This window comes from Thunnus maccoyii, chromosome 15, assembly GCF_910596095.1.
Source record: "Thunnus maccoyii chromosome 15, fThuMac1.1, whole genome shotgun sequence".
NCBI classification, from domain to species: Eukaryota; Metazoa; Chordata; class Actinopteri; order Scombriformes; family Scombridae; genus Thunnus; species Thunnus maccoyii.
Genome location: NC_056547.1, coordinates 7,777,168 through 7,800,104, shown reverse-complemented (window position 1 = coordinate 7,800,104; position 22,937 = coordinate 7,777,168). Strand labels below are relative to the sequence as shown.

Below are 22,937 nucleotides of genomic sequence, written 5' to 3'. Positions count from 1 at the left end.
ATAGGCTACACAACTATTAGCAATGGAGCAAAACTGTCGAGTGATAAATCAGTGGTGTATAAACCTGGGTTAATGTTTTCTTGGCAGGCTGGCAAGAAAACAGTTTAAAACCGTGTGCAGAACAGTTCCCATCACTCGACAAGTCTTTAGAAAGCGTGAGCACACTCTTCCCACTGCAGTAAGAGAGTAAACTCAGTGTCAAACTGTGACTACATCAGTGTGGTGCTTTTTTTTTTCCTTCTTAAATACTTTTGCAGATGTACTTTTTTTCTTTTTTTAAATCAAATATAGCGAATTGATAACACAACAAAGATTATTTAAAAAAAAGGCAAAAGAGTAACATAGAAAACCTCGAGTTCATTCATTGTCTTTGAAGAGAGCAATTAACACCGTCACCGGTTACCATAGTAACAAAAGGGGGTCGGGGAGTTTTGGGTTGCGTGAGTTTCGTTGGGGGTTTAGTCAAATGTGCTATTTGTGTGGATGTTTGTAGGTGTATGTGTGAATATATATGTGTGTGTGTGTGTGTGTGTGTGTGGGAGTGTGTTTCAGTTTGTTGGCCTGCGTGAGGATGTTAACTGCAACTAATGATTACTTTCATCATCACTTAATTATGATTAAATTCATTATATTCAGTTTACTATCATAGATGACTAAAGAAAGCAGGAAATATTCACGTTTGTGAAGCTGGAACCAGATTTATTTATTTATAATTTATCCTGTGGGGACCATGAATGTCTGCTGTTTCATAGAAATTGATATTTTGTCTGGACAACTAAGACAAGAAAGGGAGTAACAGACTGAGAATGGACACATAAGAGCAAGCAAACAAATAAATCAACTTTAAAATATGTTTATATCATATTTCAATTTGTCTGCATCTGTTAGAATTCATAGCATGAGATTGTTTCTTCTTATTAAACGTGTTATTTTTGTTTTTGTTAATGCCATCGGTCTCTCTATTGAGATGCAGCGAGATCACAAGTGTAACCGCTGCAACACTGAGAGATTGCTGAAGCATTTCTTTTGACGACGGCGGCCATTGTGAGCACAGTGACCCTGAACATTCAAAACCACACTACCAGCCAGACAGCCACGCAGCCCGTCTGAGTCACTCTGAAAGAGCAACAACACAGCCAGACGCAAAGACGCAGCCTGAGACTGAGTGGCATGAGCAAGCATAGACTCTCTCGCCAGACACACACAAACACACGCACGCACGCACAGACGCAGCTGGTAAAAAAACGTGTTTGTTGTTGTTTGTTTCTTTTGAGTCCGCTGTCAGAGGTGGAGTTTTAATACACCTGTTCGGAGCTTAGCGTCCTTGAAAGTTTTGAAGCCGGTGATTCAAACTCCCCCAAACAAACTGAGTCTAATATAATCTACAGTTACTATCTGCTGTGTACTGAGTCATACCCAGAGTTGCAGAAAGGAAACAACCTCTGGAGACACAGTGTGTGAAGTGTTTGCTCAAAATGAGCTAACACCATTTTCAAGTAGCACCAAAATAAGTTGTGATACTTTTTAAAGAACAGACGGTTAGCTAAAGACCGGCAGACCACACTTTTAGTTTTGTTGCTGCTTCATATTTTAAGTATATGAAATAATGAAACAGAGCTGCAGATTATACATATACACATGGAAATGAACATTAAAGACAGATGCCTGGACACTATGTTAATGAGCCAGTATCTATGCCACGAAATACTGAGACACATCCCACTTCCATATTTCAGTGAGTTTATCCATCAGTTATAACGGCTATATAACAGATGAGATACTGCACTTGCGTGTAAAAGCTCCTAAATTGGATCGGCTGTTGTCTGCGCCTGACTGGAGGAAGCTACTCTACACTTGAATTTAAATAAATGTCTGTGCTTCTTTCTCTTCTTCTCTTGAGTCCATTTACATCGCTCTATCTTGCTAAGTTAGTTTAAAATTAATCTTCAGTGTGCCAGAAATTAAATTTGCAGAAAACATCTTACAAGTGAAAGCACCATCACATGCTGCCTGAACGTGACAAGACCAGGAGGAAGGAAAAGAAATTGCTGCTAAAAAGTGGAAAAAAAAAACCCCCAACAACTAAACTCTGGACTTACGGGTCGTCTGTATCGCTCTCTGTCTCGCTGTCAGCCCCGCCCCTGTCTGCAGGAGGATTGTCATTGGTCGGGGGAGGGCATGACGGGGATCCTCTCTCTAAGTCCGGAGGGCCGATCCGTCCGTCGCTAACCAGGGCGACCCCGCAGCGAGGCTCTGTTAAAATAAAAGAGAAGCCGTTAAAAAGCTGAAGCATATATCATATCGGTGCCGTATGTGTGTAAATGTCTGCCTTCATACAGTCTGGTTGTTGATCTGCTCTATTCTGGCTAGCTGTATAACTGACTGTGGGAGGTGTGACAAGCTGTGGCCGCATCTTTGTTATAATCTGCTGCAGTAGTAAGAAGAAAAGTCCAGAATAGTAAATCGAAGATGCCTCACAGATACGGGGAGTTTTCTGTAATTGTATCTAGTCACAGGGCTTAGTTGATGCAACAGTTATTTTTATTTACAAGTGTCTTGTTTATTTTAGTCATCCAGTGAACTTGCTTCATTTTCTTGGTTAATAAAGATAAGCTTTCATTTTTTAAGCCATTATAACTTAGCCAAGACTTATGGTATTGGTAAATCCATAGAGGACTGTATGCAGTGTGGTATTTTATGCTTGTTCATCCTTAAATAGCAAACTGTCTGGCAGAAAACTGTTTGGGATGACATTCAGGGAGTGATTCAGCTTATCTAACAGTATGGATCTGAAATGATTGGTCGTCGCAAACTATTTTGAAAATCGATGAAGAATTTCGGTAATTTTACAAGTAAAAATGCATTAAATTCACCGGTTCTGGTTTCAGAAAATATAAGAGTTTGCTGCTTTTCATATATTTTAGCAAATTGAATAAATTTGTCTTTTGGATTGCTGGCCAGACAAAACAATCAATTTAAGACTATGACCTTGAGTTCTGAGAAAAAAATTCCACTATTTATTGACATTTCATAAACTGAATGATTAATCAATAGCAGCCCTTAAACAGTCTACAGCACATAAAGACTAGAGAAGATAAAAGGCTTCGTGCAGCTTCATGAAAACGAAACTGCAGTCCCCGAGTTAGATTTTTGGTTACTGATTCTTCCTGCCAATTAGTATTTGAATAAATTTTAGCACTCAAGCCGATAAATAGCGTCATCAACAACATTACTGGAACTGTACTGGTGTGAACACCAACTGTGCTGATTTGCACTTCAGTTGCAACAGTTTTAGGAAACACTGACTTGGCTCCTGGTTTGTCCAACCAACATTTGTACTTGAGTGTTTTGGCAGTTGTTATTTGAGACATACAGCCCTGCATAGTATTTCCTGTTATGTTTATTATATAGTGAGAAATGCTGGTTGATAATAGTATGTAGTTATATATATATGTGGGTACATTCAGAGAAACCAGCTTTCTGGGTAAAAAGGCATGATGTCATGTCCAAGGAAAAGCAGTGGGGTCATTTTCTACCTTTGCCCTGATTGACAAGTTGCTGGCCATCAGCAGGCTGGGCAGCCGCCCCTGGTTGGCTGGGCTCCAGGAAAGGGACGAGAGAATGCCAAGGGAACACTGGCACCGACCGAGGCTCCACGTTGGTCCAAACTGTGGGAACACGAAGGGGGGAGAGAAGAGAGAGAAAAAGTGAAATGTCATCATGTTTATCCACCTCAGTATCACGGACTGTAGACAGAAGGTAGCGCCGTGCCCTCTGGCAGCATGTGAAATCCTATACGACCGTCATCCAGCGATGAGCTAAAGCGCTACTAAAAACTACAATTTCATAGAAACTGCCCAGAGATTGAACACCGTGAATGGAGTTGTGTATTCAGTCACCTACTCTGCCCCCATCTCCAACACACACACAGAGACCATCCCTCGGGATAATGAGAGTTGAGGGGTCATGTGGTGTGCGATGTGATGAGGGAACCTGTTATTTTATCCACAGAGATTCCAGACTCCAGTCTACTCACTGTCTAGACTGCTGCCACATTGCTGCCGAGCTTCGGACTCTCAAATGAACTGTCTCTGTAGTGCGACCCAATTCAAGCCAGGACGACTACGGAGTATAAGTTTAATTTGCATACATATATATATGTATATATGTATGCAAATTCACATATAAACTATTCAAACTGATGTTTTGCATCTGGAAAAACTCCTCACATGTCATCGCTGTCCAATGAAAACCATGTACCTCCAAATTTGGAGAATTTTTCAGATAAACTGAAGGATTAAGTGTTCCTGTACGAGTTGAGAAAATGCTTCAACCTGTTAAAAGATTCCCTCCATTCATGCTTTAATACACATGAAAATACTCTGCTTGAAATAATAATTTGTGTCTGACATGTTTTTTTCCACAAAAAAAAGCTCAATTACCTCCATAAAAATTCTTAAAATCACATCTACTCGGAAAGCCCTGGTAGCACAACCGCAACATCCCTGGTTATATTCTAGCCAAGGACCTCTGTTGCATGTCATAACTTTCGCTGGCTCCCTTCACTGGCTGCCTGTCGGCTTTAGAATTGAATTTAAAATTTTACTTTTGACCTTTAAGGCCCTGAACGGTATGGCACCGAGCTACCTGGCTGAGCCTCTAAAGCATTACTCACCAGCACGTAGCTTGAGATCCTGAGATAAGGCCCTGTTAGCTATTCCTCGGTCAAGGCTGAAGACCAATAGTGACAGAGCTTTTGCTGTCAGGGCTCCAACTCTTCGGAACAACTACCAGAGGAACTTTTATTTTTTGCATTGTCTCTCAAAACTTACTTCTACTGTATGGCTGTTGCTTCATTATTTTATCATTACTTTTAACTGTTTTATGTGTTATTATGTTTGTTGATTGTGATTCTTCACTATCTCCTGTCCAATAAAGGCAAGACAACAACAAAAAAAGACAAAAATCTACTCCTTGACCCCATTGAAAGGTCTATGAACATCCAAATAATCATTTTAAAAGTTTAACTGCTGGATACAAGATGTTTCCTTCTTTACTGTAAAGTTCATTCTCAGTGTTTGTGCACTGAAGGCCTCAAGTTTCCACATCACACTTGTGTAAGTTGTATACCGGACCATGATTGGCTCCAAACTACTTGTGATGTTACAAAACACATACGTAAACGTGTCAAACTCAGATTAAATATGAGCAACAGAGAAACATTTCCTTCTTCATCAGACAAATATGAAAACAGCCTTCTAGTGTCAAACACACTCACACTGTACATCATTCCGCACAGTGACGCTCAAACATCAAAGTGAATTAACAAGAAGCGAAACGCATTTTTGAGTAGAAGGTGACTCACAAAGGTTTATCAACCATTTAAGAACCCACTGGATTACCTGAAAAAAAAACAACACACTTTGTCCCAAAGCTGCAAACAAAGACACGAAAGCTGACATCCTGGTGATAAATGGTTTTCACAGCACGGCAACAATGTGTGAAAACAAACCTTCAATAACTGATTTTTCTCAGTTTATATTCATATTTTTCCCAGAATCATTCATTTGAATAACAGATATGTTGATATCATTACAATGCAATATGACTGTAAGCAGCTACTACTACTGCTAATACTGCCAGTACTATTATTATTACAGTCACTATCACTATCAGTGCCGCTAATACTACAGCTTCTACAAACACCACAAGTGCTACGACAACTATTGATGTCATCACTACTGCATTTTTGGATATTTCTGCTTAGAGGAATCAGCGGAGTACTGCATTGTTTTATCAGCAGCGGTTCCTTCTGTTTACGAGTCTGCTGTAAATTTATATAATAAAGATTTCAGCCTCAATCTTTCAACAGTTTCACTCTCCACTCCTCCCCAGACTGCAGTATTCCATATACAGGTCTAGTCTGGTGGAAATAAACTGCCTATGAAATCTATGCTGCAGCACTGCAATGTCCAGTGTCTGTTTCCATTAATAATCTTTAAATAAAGTATTAAAATGGTCTATATATAGCCAACCATTCTCCGGCTATGGCTCATCTAAAAGGGAGATTCAGATACCGCTCAGCTAGACTACTTGGGAAATGTAAATATGTCCCGGATGTACTGTAGGTGCTCCTACAGACAAACAGTTCAAGAAGTGCTCTTTTAAAATGCAGATTCTAGTGTCACATGATTATTATCGCTGTGCTCTGACCTTTGCACTCCTTACTACTTACTGGCTGTTTGCATCAGGAACTTCAGTTGAGGAAGTGAGGCTTACTCATATGTTTTACACATCACAAATTGTTTTTTATGGTCATCACCACTATGGAAAGTACTGATGAGGGATTTTTTGGAGGAGAAAAAAAACCAAACTAATAAATCTTTTCTTGTTCCTCCTTATTTGACAATCCACAGGTGGGTAAGAGGTCACACTGACTCAGCTACACAGCAGCAGCTCTATAGCTGGTGGGGAATTAATGACTTGCTCAAGGACACATTAGCAGCGTGGATACCGACCAACTTTGGGGGCTAAATCAAGATGCTTTGTCTTCATTCCCATTAAACTAAAAGAAACAAAAACTGGTGAAACTGAATATTCTTTGAGTCCACTTAGCCGCAGCTTTAAGCCAAATTAGACTTCCAGGACTAACTTGAATTGGATTTAAGGCCAAGTTAACAAATAAAATAAAGAAACGAGGTCTGTTTCCGACCAAATGTAGCAAATGAAAGCTCTCGGAGAGTATTAACCCTGTCATGTGTTATTGTAGGAGGGGAAATGCATGACAGTTAGAATGTGACCTAGTGGAAGTGCAAAATCAACAGTCTTGCACTTTCCACCCACAGTTGTGGTCAAACTACACATAATAACAGTTTGGTCCGCGTTACATATTCCAACCTCAACTAAATATCACTGTGTAAGAAATAACATTAAAACAAAGTCATTACAAATTGGTACATTTTTAGCACCTTTTAAAGGATAAAGATGTTTTTCTCATTGTCAGCAAATCCCATGAAAGGTGAAAAACTAACAATGAATTGATCCTATTTACAAGTATTATATGACTGTGTCCTCAATCCTCAAAACTGTGGTTTAATTTGATCCCACATATAGTGTCCTGCTGCTGTAATTACTCCAAAAAATGTGACAAGACAGATTTATGCCTGCAGAAGGAACAGATGAACTCGGGGCTGAGGGCCACAGACTGGGACAAGCTGGGAAAGTTAGAAAGTATTGAGAGGTAGAGTGCTGCTGGTTTTGGACTTTTTTCATGGGTATTTGTTGAGTGAGAAAAATATTGAATAAAATCAGCCTTATCCTTTAAGGTGCTAAATCTTGACGTGAGATTCTTCAAACTTTTAAAAAGGACCTGCTGACACCCTGAAGAAGGCGAGGCATGAATATTCCAGTGAAGCACCGGCAGCAGTGGGTTGTGAAAAATATCAGTGGGGTGGCAGTCTCGGTATCAGAGACAGAAATACTGCTCAGATATCCATCTGTCTCTGCTGGTTTACTTGAAGCGGTGACAGTAATGACTAGAGAGATGCAGCAGTGTTAAAGAAATGCACCTGGTGGTGAGAACAGCTGTCTTGATGCTTTGAGTGGGAAAATTATGCAAGTCAACAGGAGATATCCACCTGTCCTATAACTACATATTATCACTAGGGAATCTTCCAAATAATTCCTCCTGTGGGTGCAAAAGCAATGATACAGTTCGTGAGCCGTGCAACAAGACAGGGGCTCAGCTACACTTCTTCACTCAAGGCTGCAGATGCACCGAAAGAGAACAGTAATGAAACTTGTGATGCTAATGCAGCTGCACTTGAGCTGGTCTATATTTAGGAGAGATCTCAGCCGTGGGGCCTCCACTGCCTTCTGCATGTGTTTGTTTCTGGGGCCTCTGTGGCTCTAGGTGTTTTTAAAAATGTATGGCGGAGGAAACGTTACGCTACAGAGGCAGGTGGCTGTTTAGCAGCAGTGCGAGGGATGTGAGAGGGGGAGAGAGAGAGAGAGAAATAAAAGCGCGCTCCGGTAATCAGCTCAGGCCTCAACGCTTTACTGCGCTAATTCTACCGGTGGAAACAGTGTATCCATGACAACACACCGGCAATACGATTACTCCTTTTTTCTGCTGAGAGCAATGAAACACATTCACATCACGCTGGACCTGCCCTTGATGCCCTGTCTGAATTTGTTGATTGTCTGGAACGCTGAGATGTGTGTGCGTGAGTGTGTGTGCGTGTGTGTGTGTGTGTAGCGGAGGAGGAGGTGTGAATGTCCTTGTTGCACTCCCGCTCTCAGTCTTGCATGTCTAGACATGTCAATATTCTCGCCCTTTTAAAGTTTCAGTAAAACACTCCTTATCTCTTTCTCACACACATGCACACACACGCACATGTAAAAAAAAAAAAAAGGGTGCCCCCCCCCCCCCCGGCACGCACGTACACACACACACACATACACACATAAGCAAACTCAATAACTCCACCACACACATTGAGTCACAAATTACACACAATTAGCAGCAGGTCTGGATGGCTGCCTGAGAGACTGATATTTTAAACCTTTCACGCCTCAGAAAACCCGGTTTCACTCTTTACTTGACTTTAGCATTTGAACCAAGCCAAAAAAATTATCATAGAATCAGAAAAGGCTTATGAAATATTAAATATTAAAATTAAGAATGCACAGAGCCTCATAATGAACAGCTTCTGCTCTTGCTCATGGTTTTTAAACAGTACTTATGTAGCTGCAACCGTGCCATGTTCCCTGAATGTACACACCAATCGAAAAAATGCACTGTATGTCTTCTATACACAACACGCTGCTAAACCACAGTATGAACTGTGAAACTGAGCAACCGATAAACTGCCAGTATCTCTCTACACCGAGACAAATTCCTGTACAGCTATTACACTTTCAGTTTTCAGAGTTAGAAAGTGTTGTGTGAAAATGACACAAAATGAGAGATCATGCATTTGAAATTGCAAATATCTTCCATCTTATTTATATATTCAAAGTAACATTTCTGGCTATACTGTAATATCGCAAGGTTGGCATGGAAACAAGCATACAGTAGATGATTAAACCCAAACACCTCTATTTCTCAATGGCTAATTTTCTTGCATCCAACAGTGTGCACACAAAGCTACAAAATATTTTCACAATCGAATACATGCTTAAAAAGCGAGTACATAAAATTGTGAATAAGGGCCACTTTTCATCCTCCCTCAAACAATTCAGTGCTCCCTCTGACATTAACATCTTTTATTTCAGAAGCTGATAGCTGATGTTCGGATTTAAGAATCTAATGAGTGCAAGAGCTACTATAAAAGTAATTTTAGTGGTGCAAATTGCTTGTCACATACAGACATACAGACATATAAGTCAATTAAAAAAACACTTTGAAAAAAGGTCAAAATGTCTTAAAAAAAAGTAGATCAAGAGGGCAAAAAATGTCCTCTGAACAAAGGTTATTTTCTTACGCTGCAAGCAAACAGTAGTAAAGTGTACGTGAGTCATAGCCGTGGCATTCTGATGACACTCCAGTAACCCTGGAGAGATAATGAAAAAGAGAAGTACTAGGCTAGAGTACATAGGCGACTGTATGCCCATCCTTTCCTACGTTACAGTATGGGAGAAGTGCGGCTCAGCAAACTTTATCTCTAACGAGAACAAAGGTCATGACAACAGTGCCATGATGAGCTCCTTTTCCTTCTCCACCTCCTTCCTTACCAGTCCCCGGGCGTCCCATGATGATTTGCTTGCGCGGAGCAGGGTGAGGAGACTCGGCTGGCAGTATAAGCGGCAGCAGGGCGGTCGGTGTGGGATGACAGGCTACCGGCTGTGGCAGCGACCCCCCGGATCCCTCTTGGTGTCCCTCAGGTTTTCTCTCCCTCTCCCTGCCCCCAGATCCAGAGGAGGATAGGACTGAGCCCACTGAGGTGGACATCGACCCGGGGATGGAGGAGCTGGAGAGGGCAGCGTGGCCCGCTGTGGCTGGTGTCAGGGACTAAGAGAAGAGATGTACAGTTTGATACATGACAACTGACATGACAGCAAACATCTGAAATATGTTTTTTTTGTATTTGCAGAGCTGACTCATAGCGATAATATAGATGCATTTTCTCTTTCAAAACAATACTCAATCGAAAATCTATGTGTTGAGATTCAAATGCTCCTCAATAGCAGCTACTCAAACTACTTCCGCAGCATAATCCACTTCTTCGCTGTTGAGCCATGCATTCAGTATCTTTCACACCCTTTCACACTCGGAGATTCTTCACAACATAGCTAAGTACATTACTTTCATATCAAACCATCACCTTAAGTGCAGGAGTGGTTTCAGAGGTTTCGACAGTTGTTTTGAAGCATTTTGCCTTGACTTTGGTCTCCATTTGACTCCACTCTAACTGCTGTGAATGACTTGGGGAAAGCTACAAACTGTTTGAAGGCCATCTTTAGGGTCTATCGTGGTTAGTATTTGAAAAATATATATTTTCAGTGGAGTATTCTTTTGATTCATTGTCAAAATGGGTTTTCTCAGTCATTGAAAAAAGTATAGAGCTCAGGTTACAATATCCATACAACATTATGAATCAGTGTAGGTGGACACTTTTGCAAGAACAATCTTTGACCAACACCAAATTACTGTATAAGATTTTAGGAACTTCTTATACTCTAATCACTTGGAAAATTGTATGCAATGAAATTATACAACAAATCTTTTAGGTTTTAAGGCCAGAGACTATTATTGAAAGTCACCCACTTCATACATACTGTAATAATAAGAATAAAGATATTAATAATAATATCTTTACTATGTAGCACTTTTTTAAAAACATGGTTTACAAAGTGCTTAAACACACAGCAAAAGCACCTATGAAAAATCAATGCATTTTTAAATTACAGCGTTAAATCAAAATACAATAATGTCCACAGAATAAGGTGAAGGAAAAGAAAAGGAGGTCAATAGGGAAAAATAAAACCATGAGTACTGAACAATAAAAGACTGTGAAAGACAACATCACAAAAGCACATCTATAAAAGTATGTTTTTTGGAAGGGATTTAAAAGTATGTACTGAATCTGCGAGCCTCAGATCCTCTGGCAGGCTATTCCATAATTTTGGGGCCCTGACCGACAAGGTCCGGTCCCCCTTTGTTATAAATTTGGATTTTGGAACAGTAAGTAAAGACCTGCCAGAGGAGTCAGCAGTTCTGCAATGTATGAAGGGCCCTGCCCATGTTTTGAGGTGGAAAAAGCATGAACTGTTTTCTTGATGTGTGGTTTGAATGTGAGGTCTGAGTCAAAAATGACACCTAGGTTTCTTGCTGCAGCGTGTGCATTTACCGATAGTGGTACGAAATCATTCATAAAAACACGTGGCGTGTTAGCTCCTAATTTTAGATTGATTTCATTGTAAAAAAAATGTTGGCCATCCAACAACTGATATAATTAAGACAGTTTAAAAGAGCAGCTAGACTGTTAGTTTCCCCAGGTCTCAGGGGTAAGTATATCTGTGTGTCATCTGCATAAAAATGATAAGAAATATTATGATTCTGTAAAATTTGACCTAAGAGCAGCATGTACACAGAGAATAAAAGTGGATGTAGGATGGAGCCTTGAGGCACTCCAGAGTTTAAACTGGAAGAGGTGATTAAAAAGGTGTCAATGTTAAATACCATTAAAAGGTCATTGGTGACTTTTGAAAACAGCAGTGTCAGTGCTATGCAGAGCTCTAAAACCAGACATGAAATCTAAAATCTGGTTGGAAACTATCTTTTATAAGACTTTGCTAAAAACGACAGCTTAGAGATGGGTTAGGCTATGTTTTACACAAGCACAGTGCGCTAGTTTGGCTAATAGCTAATTTTGAACAAGCTAAAATGAAAGCTATCTGTATGTAGCCTGTTTATCTTAGTTTGCCACATATCTTAAAATTTGGCAGATTCTTGTAAACGTAGCTACAGGATGAGACAGCAGCCCCTCCTCCTTTTACCAGTGGTACCTGCAGGAAGGTCTTCTTTCTATAATCTTCACTTAGTATTTTGTTGTCAGGAATATTCTTTATGTTATTGACCTTCTAGATTACTTTCCACTGAGATATTATTGAATTTATATAGTAACTTTTCTGTTGTGTAAACTTTACTGTTGCTGCTCTAATCTTGCTCTGAATTTATTCTTTTTTTTTTAAATAATATATTTTAAAAAAAAAGCAATTCTTTAGTAATGAAAAAGAACCAATAAAAGTATAGATAAAGAACCGAACCAATAAGGAGTATCGATAACAGTAGTAGTATTGATAAAATCCTAAAGATACTCATCCCTATTTAAAACTGATGAGTCTAAATTGGTTTTCTTTCAAATGGAACCGCAGCATATTTAAGAACAGTGGAAACTGTAGCATTTAAAAGGGAACTATTAACGATTGCTAAAATATTTGGTTTGACTGTATTAAAAACCTCTTTAAGAAATTTGGAGGGAATAAGGTCTAAGATGCAAGTAGTTGGCTTCTTATGGAATAAAGGTAGGTAAATCTGTCCAAATTGATATGATGATATACAGTACACCATGAGGTGATATACATATACGATCATATTTACCAAAAACAAGAAATAGTGACTTTCTTACCGAGCTAGAGGTGACCAGGACCAGCGTGGATGTGGGGTTGCGCAGGAGAACCGCGCCGTTGGTGGTGGCTCCGTTGATAGGGACGGGGGCCTGCAGGCCTGGTGGAGCTGCATGTTGGGGCTGGTTGTGCTCCCTGGACCTGCTCCTCTCTCTCCTTCCTAATGGGCCATCAGAGAACTTGGCCAGGGGGACATCTGGGTTGCGGACAATGACTGGGGAATCGCGGAGGGGCACAATGCGGCGTGGAGAGGGTTCCTGGGGCAGAGGGGAAGGAGGGGTAGGAGAGACCAGCATGGGCGGAGGTGTGGAGGCAGCAGAGGATGGTGGCCTGCTGGTGGCACTACGTGGCCTGGGGAAAGAAAGCGAAGAAGGGGTTGTGGATTGACTCTGGGGGGACAGGACTCTGAAGGCAGCGGGGCTGTGACCAAGGTTTGGGTCTCCCACCACCCCTCCCCCTATACCCATCAGCTGTTGCTGCTCAGGTTTGGTCTGGTAGTCCTGGACTGTAGGCAGTGGAGGGGGTGGGTGCGTGTCGAGCTTCCTCTTGCTGGGGCTCATGGGCACTGTGAAAGTGAGGTTGGTCTGAAAAGTGGGCACGATGCCTGACAGGTGGCGTTCTCGTTCAGTGCCTGGTGTGCCCATTTTAGTGCCACTGAGCTGGCGATGGCGGCGTGGAGTAAGTGAGGCGGGAGCGGTGATGGGGCTGAAATTGGCTGGGCGGAAGCCGAAGAGTGGAGAGGGCGAGGGTGATGCGGTAGGGGAGAATGGCGACTGGTTCGATATTGGGGAGAACGAGGGCGTGCCCGACCGGGAGCCACCCAGGGAGACCAGCATGGTTGCTGCCTCACACTCATCAAAGTCGAAGCGGGAGAGGTCCTGGGGGAGCAGGGAGGGAAGGACCAGGCGTGGTCGGGAATCTCCTCCACGGCTGCTGGCCTCACTGCTTTCCCGTGATGTCTCATCCCAGTCAAACTCTGAGCTGGCTCGCCCTCCACTCAGTCGGAGGTCAGATGGTGTTAGGGTCCCCGTGCTGCTAGCTCCACCCCGTTCCCGGCCGCCTCCACTGGCTTCCATCTCCTTGGTCCTCATTGAGAGGTGTCTGGAACAGTATCCTCGGCGCTGGGACTCTTTAGAGCAGCCCTCCCGGGAGCACAGCCTCCTCCACTGCTTCCCATTGAACTTCTTGCGGATGCCTGTTGGCGTGCACACCACATCTCCCTTCTTGTACTTCTGCTGGGCAGCTGTCAGTGGGGTTCGGGAACGTGAGGAAGAGGAGGAGGTCGAACCTGATCCAGATCCACCACCACCACCTGCTCCTCCACCGGAAGAGCCTCCTCCTGAGGTTTTCTCTCCTCTGGAGGAGGATGCAGAGGAGGAGGAGATGGGAGGGAGAGGAGGGAGCTGAGGGGTGGCAATGACAGCAGCACTAGCTGCTGCGGCTGCTGCGGCTGCTGGGTCAAGTCCTAGTAGGACAGGTGAAGGAGGGGGGTGGGGGTTCAAGGTGAGGTGGGCAGAGGGGATCCCGATGCCCCGCACCACAGACAGGTGGGGATTGAGGTAGCCGGGCGGGGGCTTAGAGACGATGTGGCGATGTTGAGGAACTCCCATGGGTTTGGCCCCGGGTATTATCGCCCCCATAGGGACCATGTTGAAGTGGGAAACCTCCATGTCTTCCTCAGGGGTGAGTGGCATGTACGAGTGGAGTTGCTGCTGCTGTTGTTGCTGCTGCTGCTTTGCACTGTTCTCCCTTTCTCGCTCTCTTTCTCTCTCTCTTTCCTGTTTTCTCTGGAGGTCCCTCTCCCTCTCAAGGTCTTTCTCAATTTCCCACTCTCGGCCAGGAGCCAGGCTGAGGACTGAGGCTGGGGTTACTGGAGAGGTAATGTTGTGGCCCGCAGTGGAGGAAACAGGGACCATGCCTGGGTAAGGAATTCCTCTCCCTAACACTGACCCCACACCGGGTGTCATCCCTCGGCTCAAACGACACACCTCTTGCTCCACGTCCATCTCCTCTCTATCCTCCTGCTCTCTTTCCTTATCTCTAACAATCTCTTCTCCCTCCCTTCCTCCTCCAGACGGCAGATCCAGGTCCCAAGGCGGCACCAAAAGCCGAAGTGTTTGTCGGGACACCCAGACTGCCTGGGTAGGACCAGCTGTCCCCCTTCCATCCTCTTCTTCATCCACAGAGGGAAGTCTTTCCTCAGACAACAGGACACGGTAACGGTTGGCCACTGCTGGATGTGTATCCACCTGGGTCACCACGCCTTCTCGGTACCACTGCCACTGTCCCTCACTGCCTCCCTCATTGCCGAATGGTACACAGACGCGGGTGCCAATTGGTATTGGGTGGACACCAGGTGGCGGAGCATCTAGGATGATGTCTACAACTCCTGGGGGGCTGTCATGTCTATACGGATAACGGCACAGTGTCTTCTCCCCGTTTAGTTGTACCTCCAAGCTTCCGTATTCACCGCTGACCTTACGGACCACCCCAGCCCGGAACACCAAGTCTGAACTCCTCCCTTCATCCATCCTTTCACTCCCTCCCTCTTCATCAATTCTTCTCCTGAGCTGGCGGGCAAGGACACGCTGATTCTTCATCCCTTTGGCCAGGGCATCAGACAGCGCATCAGGGAGACTGGAGGGTACATGTGCAGATATTGGTGTGATTGTGCGCCCATCACTGACTACCTCCAGGTCAGCTGAGTGCTCACTAGCGGTGTCTGTTGAGGAGCAGCGGGGCAAGGGGCTGGGTGATATTCGCTCTGCATCTCTAACCCCTTCAACTCTTCCCGGCCTTTCGCTCTCACCTCCCAGCGACAGGGTAGGGGGTCCAGGGGAGCTATCCTGAGGTGCTTCCCTGCCAGTGTTCCTGCTGTGGAAATCGCTCATCAGGCTTCTACTCTGACTGTTGCCATCAGGGTGCGAGATGCTAATGTCACTTCCTGAACCTGTTGACCCCTGGTTGAGGACCCCGCTGCTCAGAAGTAGAGGAGGGGGCGTGCTGGATGCAGGGTGGCTATGGTTACCAGCAGTAGTAGACGAGCAGTGTTCAGATGTGTACTTCTTCTTGGGAACGCGTGCCTTGAAGGTGGCTGTCTTACGACTGGAGGCAGGGTTTGGGCTGTTGTTGGCGCTTGGTGTACTACTGTTACTGCAGCTGCTACCACTACTATCGCTGTGGCTGCCACCACTCAGAACTGACCTCCCTGACCTATCATCTGAAGATGTCAACAATTTCCCAGAATCCATCACAAGTGATACTGTCGTCTCTGACAGCCCTTCCCTGTGTAGTCCCTCCACATCTGAAGTGTCCCGCGCTCTGATTGAGTCCGCCTGGGAGTCTGAGTGTGAATTAGATGAAAAAGAGGAGGAGGGAGTCTGGTTTTGTGGGGACCTGCTTCTGTCTCTGTTCCCATCTGAGTCTCTCTTCTCCCCTCCTTCAGGGGCATCCCCCACTCCACGACGCTTCCCCCCTTTGGCCCTGGTGGAGGGGGGAGAGCGCCGGCCCTGCTTTTTTATCGGCTTCATCTTTTCATCTAGCTTTCCTTTCCTCCAAACAAGTCTTTTTATTTATTTATTCCAGAGATTCTCCTTGGCGTTCCTCTATTGCTCTGCCTCGTTTTGCTTTTCTTCTTCCCCCTCCCTTCCTTTCTCTCTATTTTCCTCTTCTGCCGGGGCCTCTCTCTCTCATCCTGTCTTGTCTCTGTTGCGCGACTTCGGCACTTGCCCACCTTATTCCAGAGACTCTGAAAGAAAGAGAACAGGGAGTGTGAGTTACTCATGTGGCAAACACATTCAGACATGCACAAAGCCTATTCACTGCACAAGATAGCTACTAACTGCATGGCTTTGAGAAGAAAAGTGACTGATTGAATCAAAGTCAAACATCTGTGAAAACATTCAAGTGACACCAAAGTAATTCAAAATAAAAGCAAAGCAGAGTGGGACTTGCGATCACAGGCATCATAAAAAAAATAAAAGTAATAAACAGCTAACAATAATTTTAAGAAATGCATTCCCTGCTAAATGATGCACCATCGTACTAGAGTAGTAATGAATATGACTCATCTACAAATTCATTACACATTAATTCATTACATAACAGGTTCCACTCACATTACACAAGGCCTGCATCCATACAAGGTACATACTGAAAACAGGAGGCCTTATTGTAGGGTAAACACAATGTAGGCTTACAACACAGTATGGAAATAGTGAGGAGCACTTTGCAATTTGCCCAGACAAGCCTTTCTGCATGCACTCTTTCACACACACACACACACACACGCACACACACTCTCTTTCACACACACACTACTTCTTGGCCAGGGCAGTAGAGGCGGGGGAATTCCTTCTTCGCTCGCATACTGAAACCCTCCCTTTCTCTCTCTCTCTCTCTCTCTCTCTCTCTCTCTCTCTCTCTCTCTCAGTGGCGACCTTTATCTATGTATTTCAAAGCAGAGTCAATCCGCCCCTACAAACTCCATTTCCTGTGGAAGACCATTACCTAACTTCCCGTTACTTTATTCCTCCCTCTCACTCGATGCCACTATTACACTTTCATTCTTGTCCCCTGCCTGCATTTTCTCTTCTCTGCTCTGATATAGATCCCTACCTCTCTTTCTCCCTTCTTCTTCTTCCACTTACTCTCTATCCTCGTTTGTGCTGCAGTGATCCAGAATGGCCGAGTTGTTCCGAATAATTGTTATTCCGCACCAGAGTCATTCAGTATCGCACTTAGCCATGCCAGAGTCATTCAGGATATCTCCTATTCCACCACCGAACTCATTCACAGTTCTGCCTCCGTGTAAAAAAAGTAAAACAGATTGATTTTGCTGACTTGTTGAACGGGGCACTGTTGTCATTTAACTGGTTTGTTTGCTGTGTGGCTAATACACGCGGGACTTGCTTCAGGTCCTAGCTGCTGTGTGCTCTGCTTCATTTCTTCCAACACAAGAGTCTCCACAGAGCTACGAGTGCCAGACAAATGTTAACAACAAGTGTATAAGAGGGAGAATCAAAACACCCCCTTACATTCTCTGTCATTTCTTTAAAAAAAAAAAAAAAATCTCTCACTCCAGCTGTGATATTCACTGTCAAAATGTTCTGGATTTATGTCTATCAGCCACCACTAAGCATTTCTACTTCACAGTGACTGACTGTTAACTTGCATGTCTGCCTGTCTGTCCCTGTTTCTACATCCATCCTCCCACCAGTCTCTTTCTCTGTCTGCCAGTGACTGTCTCTATTCCCCTTTGCTGCCTTCCTGTTTATCTGTGAAGGCTTGCATTCATTCAGGTCCTTTTCATATCTGCTACATCATATCGGCTAGAGAGAAATCCATTTTCAGAGTCTACTGTCTCAAGGCCACACACACACAGTATAACATCTATGTAATGATAGTTGATAGTGCACACAGGGAGGTAGAGAGTTCACAGCCATCGTTGTGCTCTATGTAAATCCCTATTTAGGACAGACAGCCGTAGAGCAGCCACCATAAAATAATTTGGCAGTCGGCCTTACTTGGTCACGATAGAGGTATGCTACGTGTGTTTACTCAGTAGTGCACTGTGTACAACAGCTGGTGTCAGAGTCATGGGCCTAATGATAACAGCTTAAAGACAAACTGACGCAACTCACGCTCCTCTCTGTGAAATATGGAGCAAGGAAGCGATATGGGTGATATAGTAGGCTTATGTGTCCTATGTTACATGTTAGTTACCATAGCAGAGCATGTTCAGGTATACATGTAGCGAAGGGTAACAAGTTCAACCATATTTTATTTGGAGAACAGTGTTTACCCTCTTTTATATGTGTACAAGAATACATAGTAAACATGTCTGTAGGGCAGCATCAAGCTGTTTTAAGTCATGTGAGGTGAGAAAAACATGTACTGCTGGTTTTCGAGAAGCATAATTTAGTTTAGCTAACTGATTGTCCAGGTTTAGGTCATGGTTAATTCACTTTTTTCAACCGCAGCTGCGCTAAAGCAAACTGATAACAGTTAAAGCGACATGCAACTGACTGTTTTATCAAATATAAATTGAGTTGTCTTGATATGCAAACATATAGGTCTAACGTATACTAAACTGTATATGTCCTCTCCAAATTTAGCCAACACTGCCATACATTCACTATAATAATCCCACAGGGGCACACAGGACGTGTCCAGTAGTGAACTTTTACAGACCTTTCAGTATCTTATGGTATGTTTTAATCTACTGTTATATTGGTAAAACAAAAAAAAAATCAAAAAAAAAAAAAAATCAAATGATATACCCAGATCAAACTACATGGCATTCAAAAGTTTTGTCATTTGCACTTTTTAAAGTGATTACTACAGTGCTTTACAGGTCAGGGTGTATAAATATAATGACATAATAATAATAATCTAGTGTAGATAACAGCTCCTAACTTTATCTTAACAAGGGCCAAAGCACTAAATACAAACTACAGGAGGTGATGTCACCTCTGGTTTAGCTGGATAGTACCGTGTATGTGTCAAGCCCTCGTAGTACCGCGATTACTACCAGTTTTACTCCACAACACGGGAGGCCGTGGCGTGCAGCGACCAGGCCTCAACTACACACAAGGCCGCTTGGAAATCCTCCACTCACTGTCACCGGGAAATAACCGGTTTAACGTTCATATTGACCCTTAATACCATGTAATACGGCCCCTATTCCCCGTGCTGCATGACAGTGTGAAATGTCCCATACAGATGAACACGTTAACTTTGTCAATCCAGTCCACAGCCACATACAAAATACAGCGACAAAAAACAGCAGAACAAAGTCGCTTATTTGGCCCATCCGAAAGTGACAGTTGTCAGCAAAGATAGCTAAAGCTGTCCGGACAACTTTGTATTGACCCCCGTCGCCATTCGCATAAATGCAACTGTGATACAAGAGAGAGAAAGTGTCAATATGTGGCCACAAACTAGTCCAAGGAGAAGGCCCTAGAGCCCCCTAAACAACACGTATAAAATGAAACAGCCACGTTGATTCATGAAAAAGAGGAAGAAAATTGATCAATGCAAAGGAGAGGAGGTGGAGAGAAAAGCGAGGAGTTTTCGAGGTTTGTTACAACGCAGGAAAAATAACAGTTGTTCTAGGAAGTCCAACGGCAGTTATGGCGTTGAATTTATTTCTAGTGGAAAAGTTTCATGCTCACTATGACTAGCCGCACCGCTCCCTTTTTTTTCGCAGAAGACACCCAATCCGCCCTCTACTCCTCTCCGTAGGCCACCCAGATATCGGAAAATATGCTGATCAGCTCATCTGCTAATACTGTTTGTGGCCACAGTAAACATGAACAACGTTAGCAGCTCGGCAAAAGCACAACAAGCCCCACTGCAGTGCTGCAGGAGAAAGATTTGTGGGCAGCTTATACTCACCAGAGCTAATATAGTACCCCAGTGTGATTCTCTGTTGAGTCCGCCGGTTAAAATAGGGCAGGGTGGCCGGTCGTCCGCAGCTGCCAATTAGCGGCCGTTCATGTTTCTCCGGCAAAGCAACTTAAAAGGAGGAAAAACTACTGCCCTGTACATTCTACACTACAGTCGCAAAATGGTGAATGAAGCCCCAAAGCCTTGACAACCAGCCCGTGCGGCCAATCACGGAGCACGAACGGGTACAGTAGCCAATAGGATCCCGTGGAGAGGTGTTAGAGGCGGAGACACACGTCAAAGTAAAGTTGATCGACGGCGCGCCGCGGCCAATCACAGTGTGGGAAAACACAGAACAGCTGTTGGGAGAGCGAGGCTGCGGCGGCCAATAGGGCTCCTCTGTGGGCATGTCTGTGACTTCTACAGGCACGCAGGACAGGGATGAAATCTCCCTTTCTCTCTTTCTCTGTCTGTATCAGTCTCTTTCTTCTCTTTCAGCCCTTCTTTATTTGTCTATGAACATGTAAACAGGGGCGTAGACTAAAAGCGCGCGGGTGGGTGGAAGGGGGGGTTGTCTGTCTTTTCAAAACGGGTTGGACTTCCTTTGGTTAGCCACAAAACACTGACATGACATTATCAAATCTAATAGAGAACAAAATGTAATGTCCCCAACAATCTTAGATACCATAACCTCAGCTCACATATCATAAACCAGCTTTATCAAGATTATTTAACTCTCTATGTGCTATTTCTTTGTCTGAATGTCTTTTGCACGGTCTACATTATGATGCATGTAAGCCACAGGTTGAGTGTAGTTTCAACAGGAACCACATAGAACACCAACTCCCAAATTCGCATGCTTTCCTCTCTCTCCATCCCTCTCACAAACTCTCTCTCTCTCTCTCTCTCTCTGTGTCCCTCCCAGCTAATCAGAGATGCCTCTAAACAGCAGAGCATTCCTTAGTCCCGCCTCCGCGGCCAATCAGGACCGGCGCTGGAGGCTATACGTCACCAGAGCAGCGTGCGATTGGCTGAGAGGCCTGAGGTCTGCAGGCCAATGACCGAGTGATGTGGTGAGGTCATTATGCTTGTTGCCATCAGCTTGGCCAAACAGGAAGAGTGAAACCCCAGTGAGTAAATTGGTCCAAACGTGGGATTATGGTTCCTAAGAGGGTGACCCATATACACGGTGGGCCTCCCTGCACACACACAAACACACACGCTGTATCTACGCAAGGAGGCATGCGTGTGTACAAGCAGGTACAGGCTGTACTACACTCATGGATACAAGAAAACGTGCAAACAATACAAAAAAGTAAATATATATATAGTTAAACACGCATGAGTGCACACACACAAACACACTGACACACAGATACGTGCATGCGCAACACACACACACACAGAAGCAACACAGTGGTGGCATCCTGCTGCGATTTCATAAAACACTAATGGTGTGTGTAGCAGCGCGACACGCTGTTTCTATAGCTTACAGGCACAGATGGCGAGTTTGGTCAATGATGATACAGAGCCGGCTGGTTGCGGCATTGCAGTCTGTTTGACACACACACACACACACACAGAAATACATACACACACACACACACACACACACACGCACACACACATACACATACACACGCACACAGGCGAGCGGGTACACTTACCACAGCTACACACAACTGGTCGCACGCATACAAGCAAGCACCTACACACACACACAAACACATAGAACAGGCGCAGTGGAGTTATAACATGCCTGGGCGTTACATAAGCTGTACGTGTACTGGAGCACACACACACATACAGATTGTGCCCAGCCCTATGCAAGCACAAACACATACACACACACACACACACACACACACACACACACACACACACACACACACACACACACACTCACTTTTGTGTAAATTGTGCAGACAATATCGCCTGTTTGAGCATGCAATCATGCAGCAGACATGCACGACATGTTGCATATACAACAAAGTACAGTTCAGGTTTATTATTAGTATTTAGCTTGCACACAAACTCATGCACAGGCAACCCCCCTCCACACACACACGCGCACACACACACACACACACAGCATTTGTATGTATTCACTCTACGCATTCATGGCCATAATATGCACAACTTGTGACTAATAAATCTGTGAAAACGCAGACATACAGAACATCTAAGTGCAGAGTGAGTGGGATCTCCAGACATCTTCCACACCCCTGATAGTGAAGCACTGCAGTCTCTGTCTCTCTCTCACTGACTGCTCATTCACCGTAGATGAGTGTGTGTGTGTATTCAGAAATGTAGGGCGAGTACAGCGAGCGTGCAACTTTGAGGGGCGGCTGGTTTTGTAGGTGTCGTCGAGAGACATTTGAAAGAGGAAGAGGAAGGCAGAGGCCTGAGATTTAGGTCTCAGTCAAGCTTTTAGAAGGAGGCTGGAAATGAAAGTGTGTAAGAGACTTTAGTGGTAAAAAAAAAAGAAAAAAAGGCCGAACTGAGACAGACGGTGAAGAGAATTATGAGTGACAGGTTGTTGCACTGAGACAAAGAGAGACAAAGAGACAGATGTGAATCACGCAAGTCACGGAAACGGCGATGACGAGGGAGATGAAGAGCTTGAGAGACAGAGAGAAACAGAGAGGAATGACCATAGAGGTAGACTCAGAGATTGAAAGTGACTCTTTGCCGCAGAAATCGAGCTGTTTGTGAATGAGCGGCATAAATCCAGCCGGTATTAGCACCTCTGAGCACTTTCTAAGAATGAGGCGGAGAGCTGGAGCTAAGCCCCCCCAATCCCAGTCACTTTACACTAAATGCATTACCACCACTTAACTGCTAAACAGCTCCAGGGACCCTGCACTGTGCCTGACCCAACACTCTAACACTCTCTAATTCAAGTGTGTGTGTGTGTT

General features: G+C 44.1%; 1 protein-coding gene across 5 annotated transcripts in view; it reads right to left on the bottom strand.

The window, feature by feature from the left end:
- Window positions 1-20,180, bottom strand: part of cica (capicua transcriptional repressor a) — a 36,512-nt gene extending 16,332 nt beyond the window's left edge. For 2 of the 5 annotated variants that reach the window (XM_042434659.1, XM_042434663.1), the window contains exons 1-5: window positions 20,029-20,180; window positions 12,633-16,378; window positions 9,736-10,012; window positions 3,537-3,668; window positions 2,100-2,253 (exon numbers count right to left, since the gene is read on the bottom strand). In XM_042434659.1, coding sequence (XP_042290593.1) covers window positions 2,100-2,253; window positions 3,537-3,668; window positions 9,736-10,012; window positions 12,633-16,160 — 4,091 coding nt within the window. In that variant the 5' untranslated portion in view covers window positions 16,161-16,378; window positions 20,029-20,180. Of the gene's footprint in view, window positions 1-2,099; window positions 2,254-3,536; window positions 3,669-9,735; window positions 10,013-12,632; window positions 16,379-16,748; window positions 16,772-17,279; window positions 17,641-19,805; window positions 19,988-20,028 lie in introns of those variants that run through there. The other 3 variants (XM_042434660.1, XM_042434661.1, XM_042434662.1) reach the window with 3 other exon arrangements.
- Between the last annotated feature and the right edge of the window lie 2,757 nt (window positions 20,181-22,937).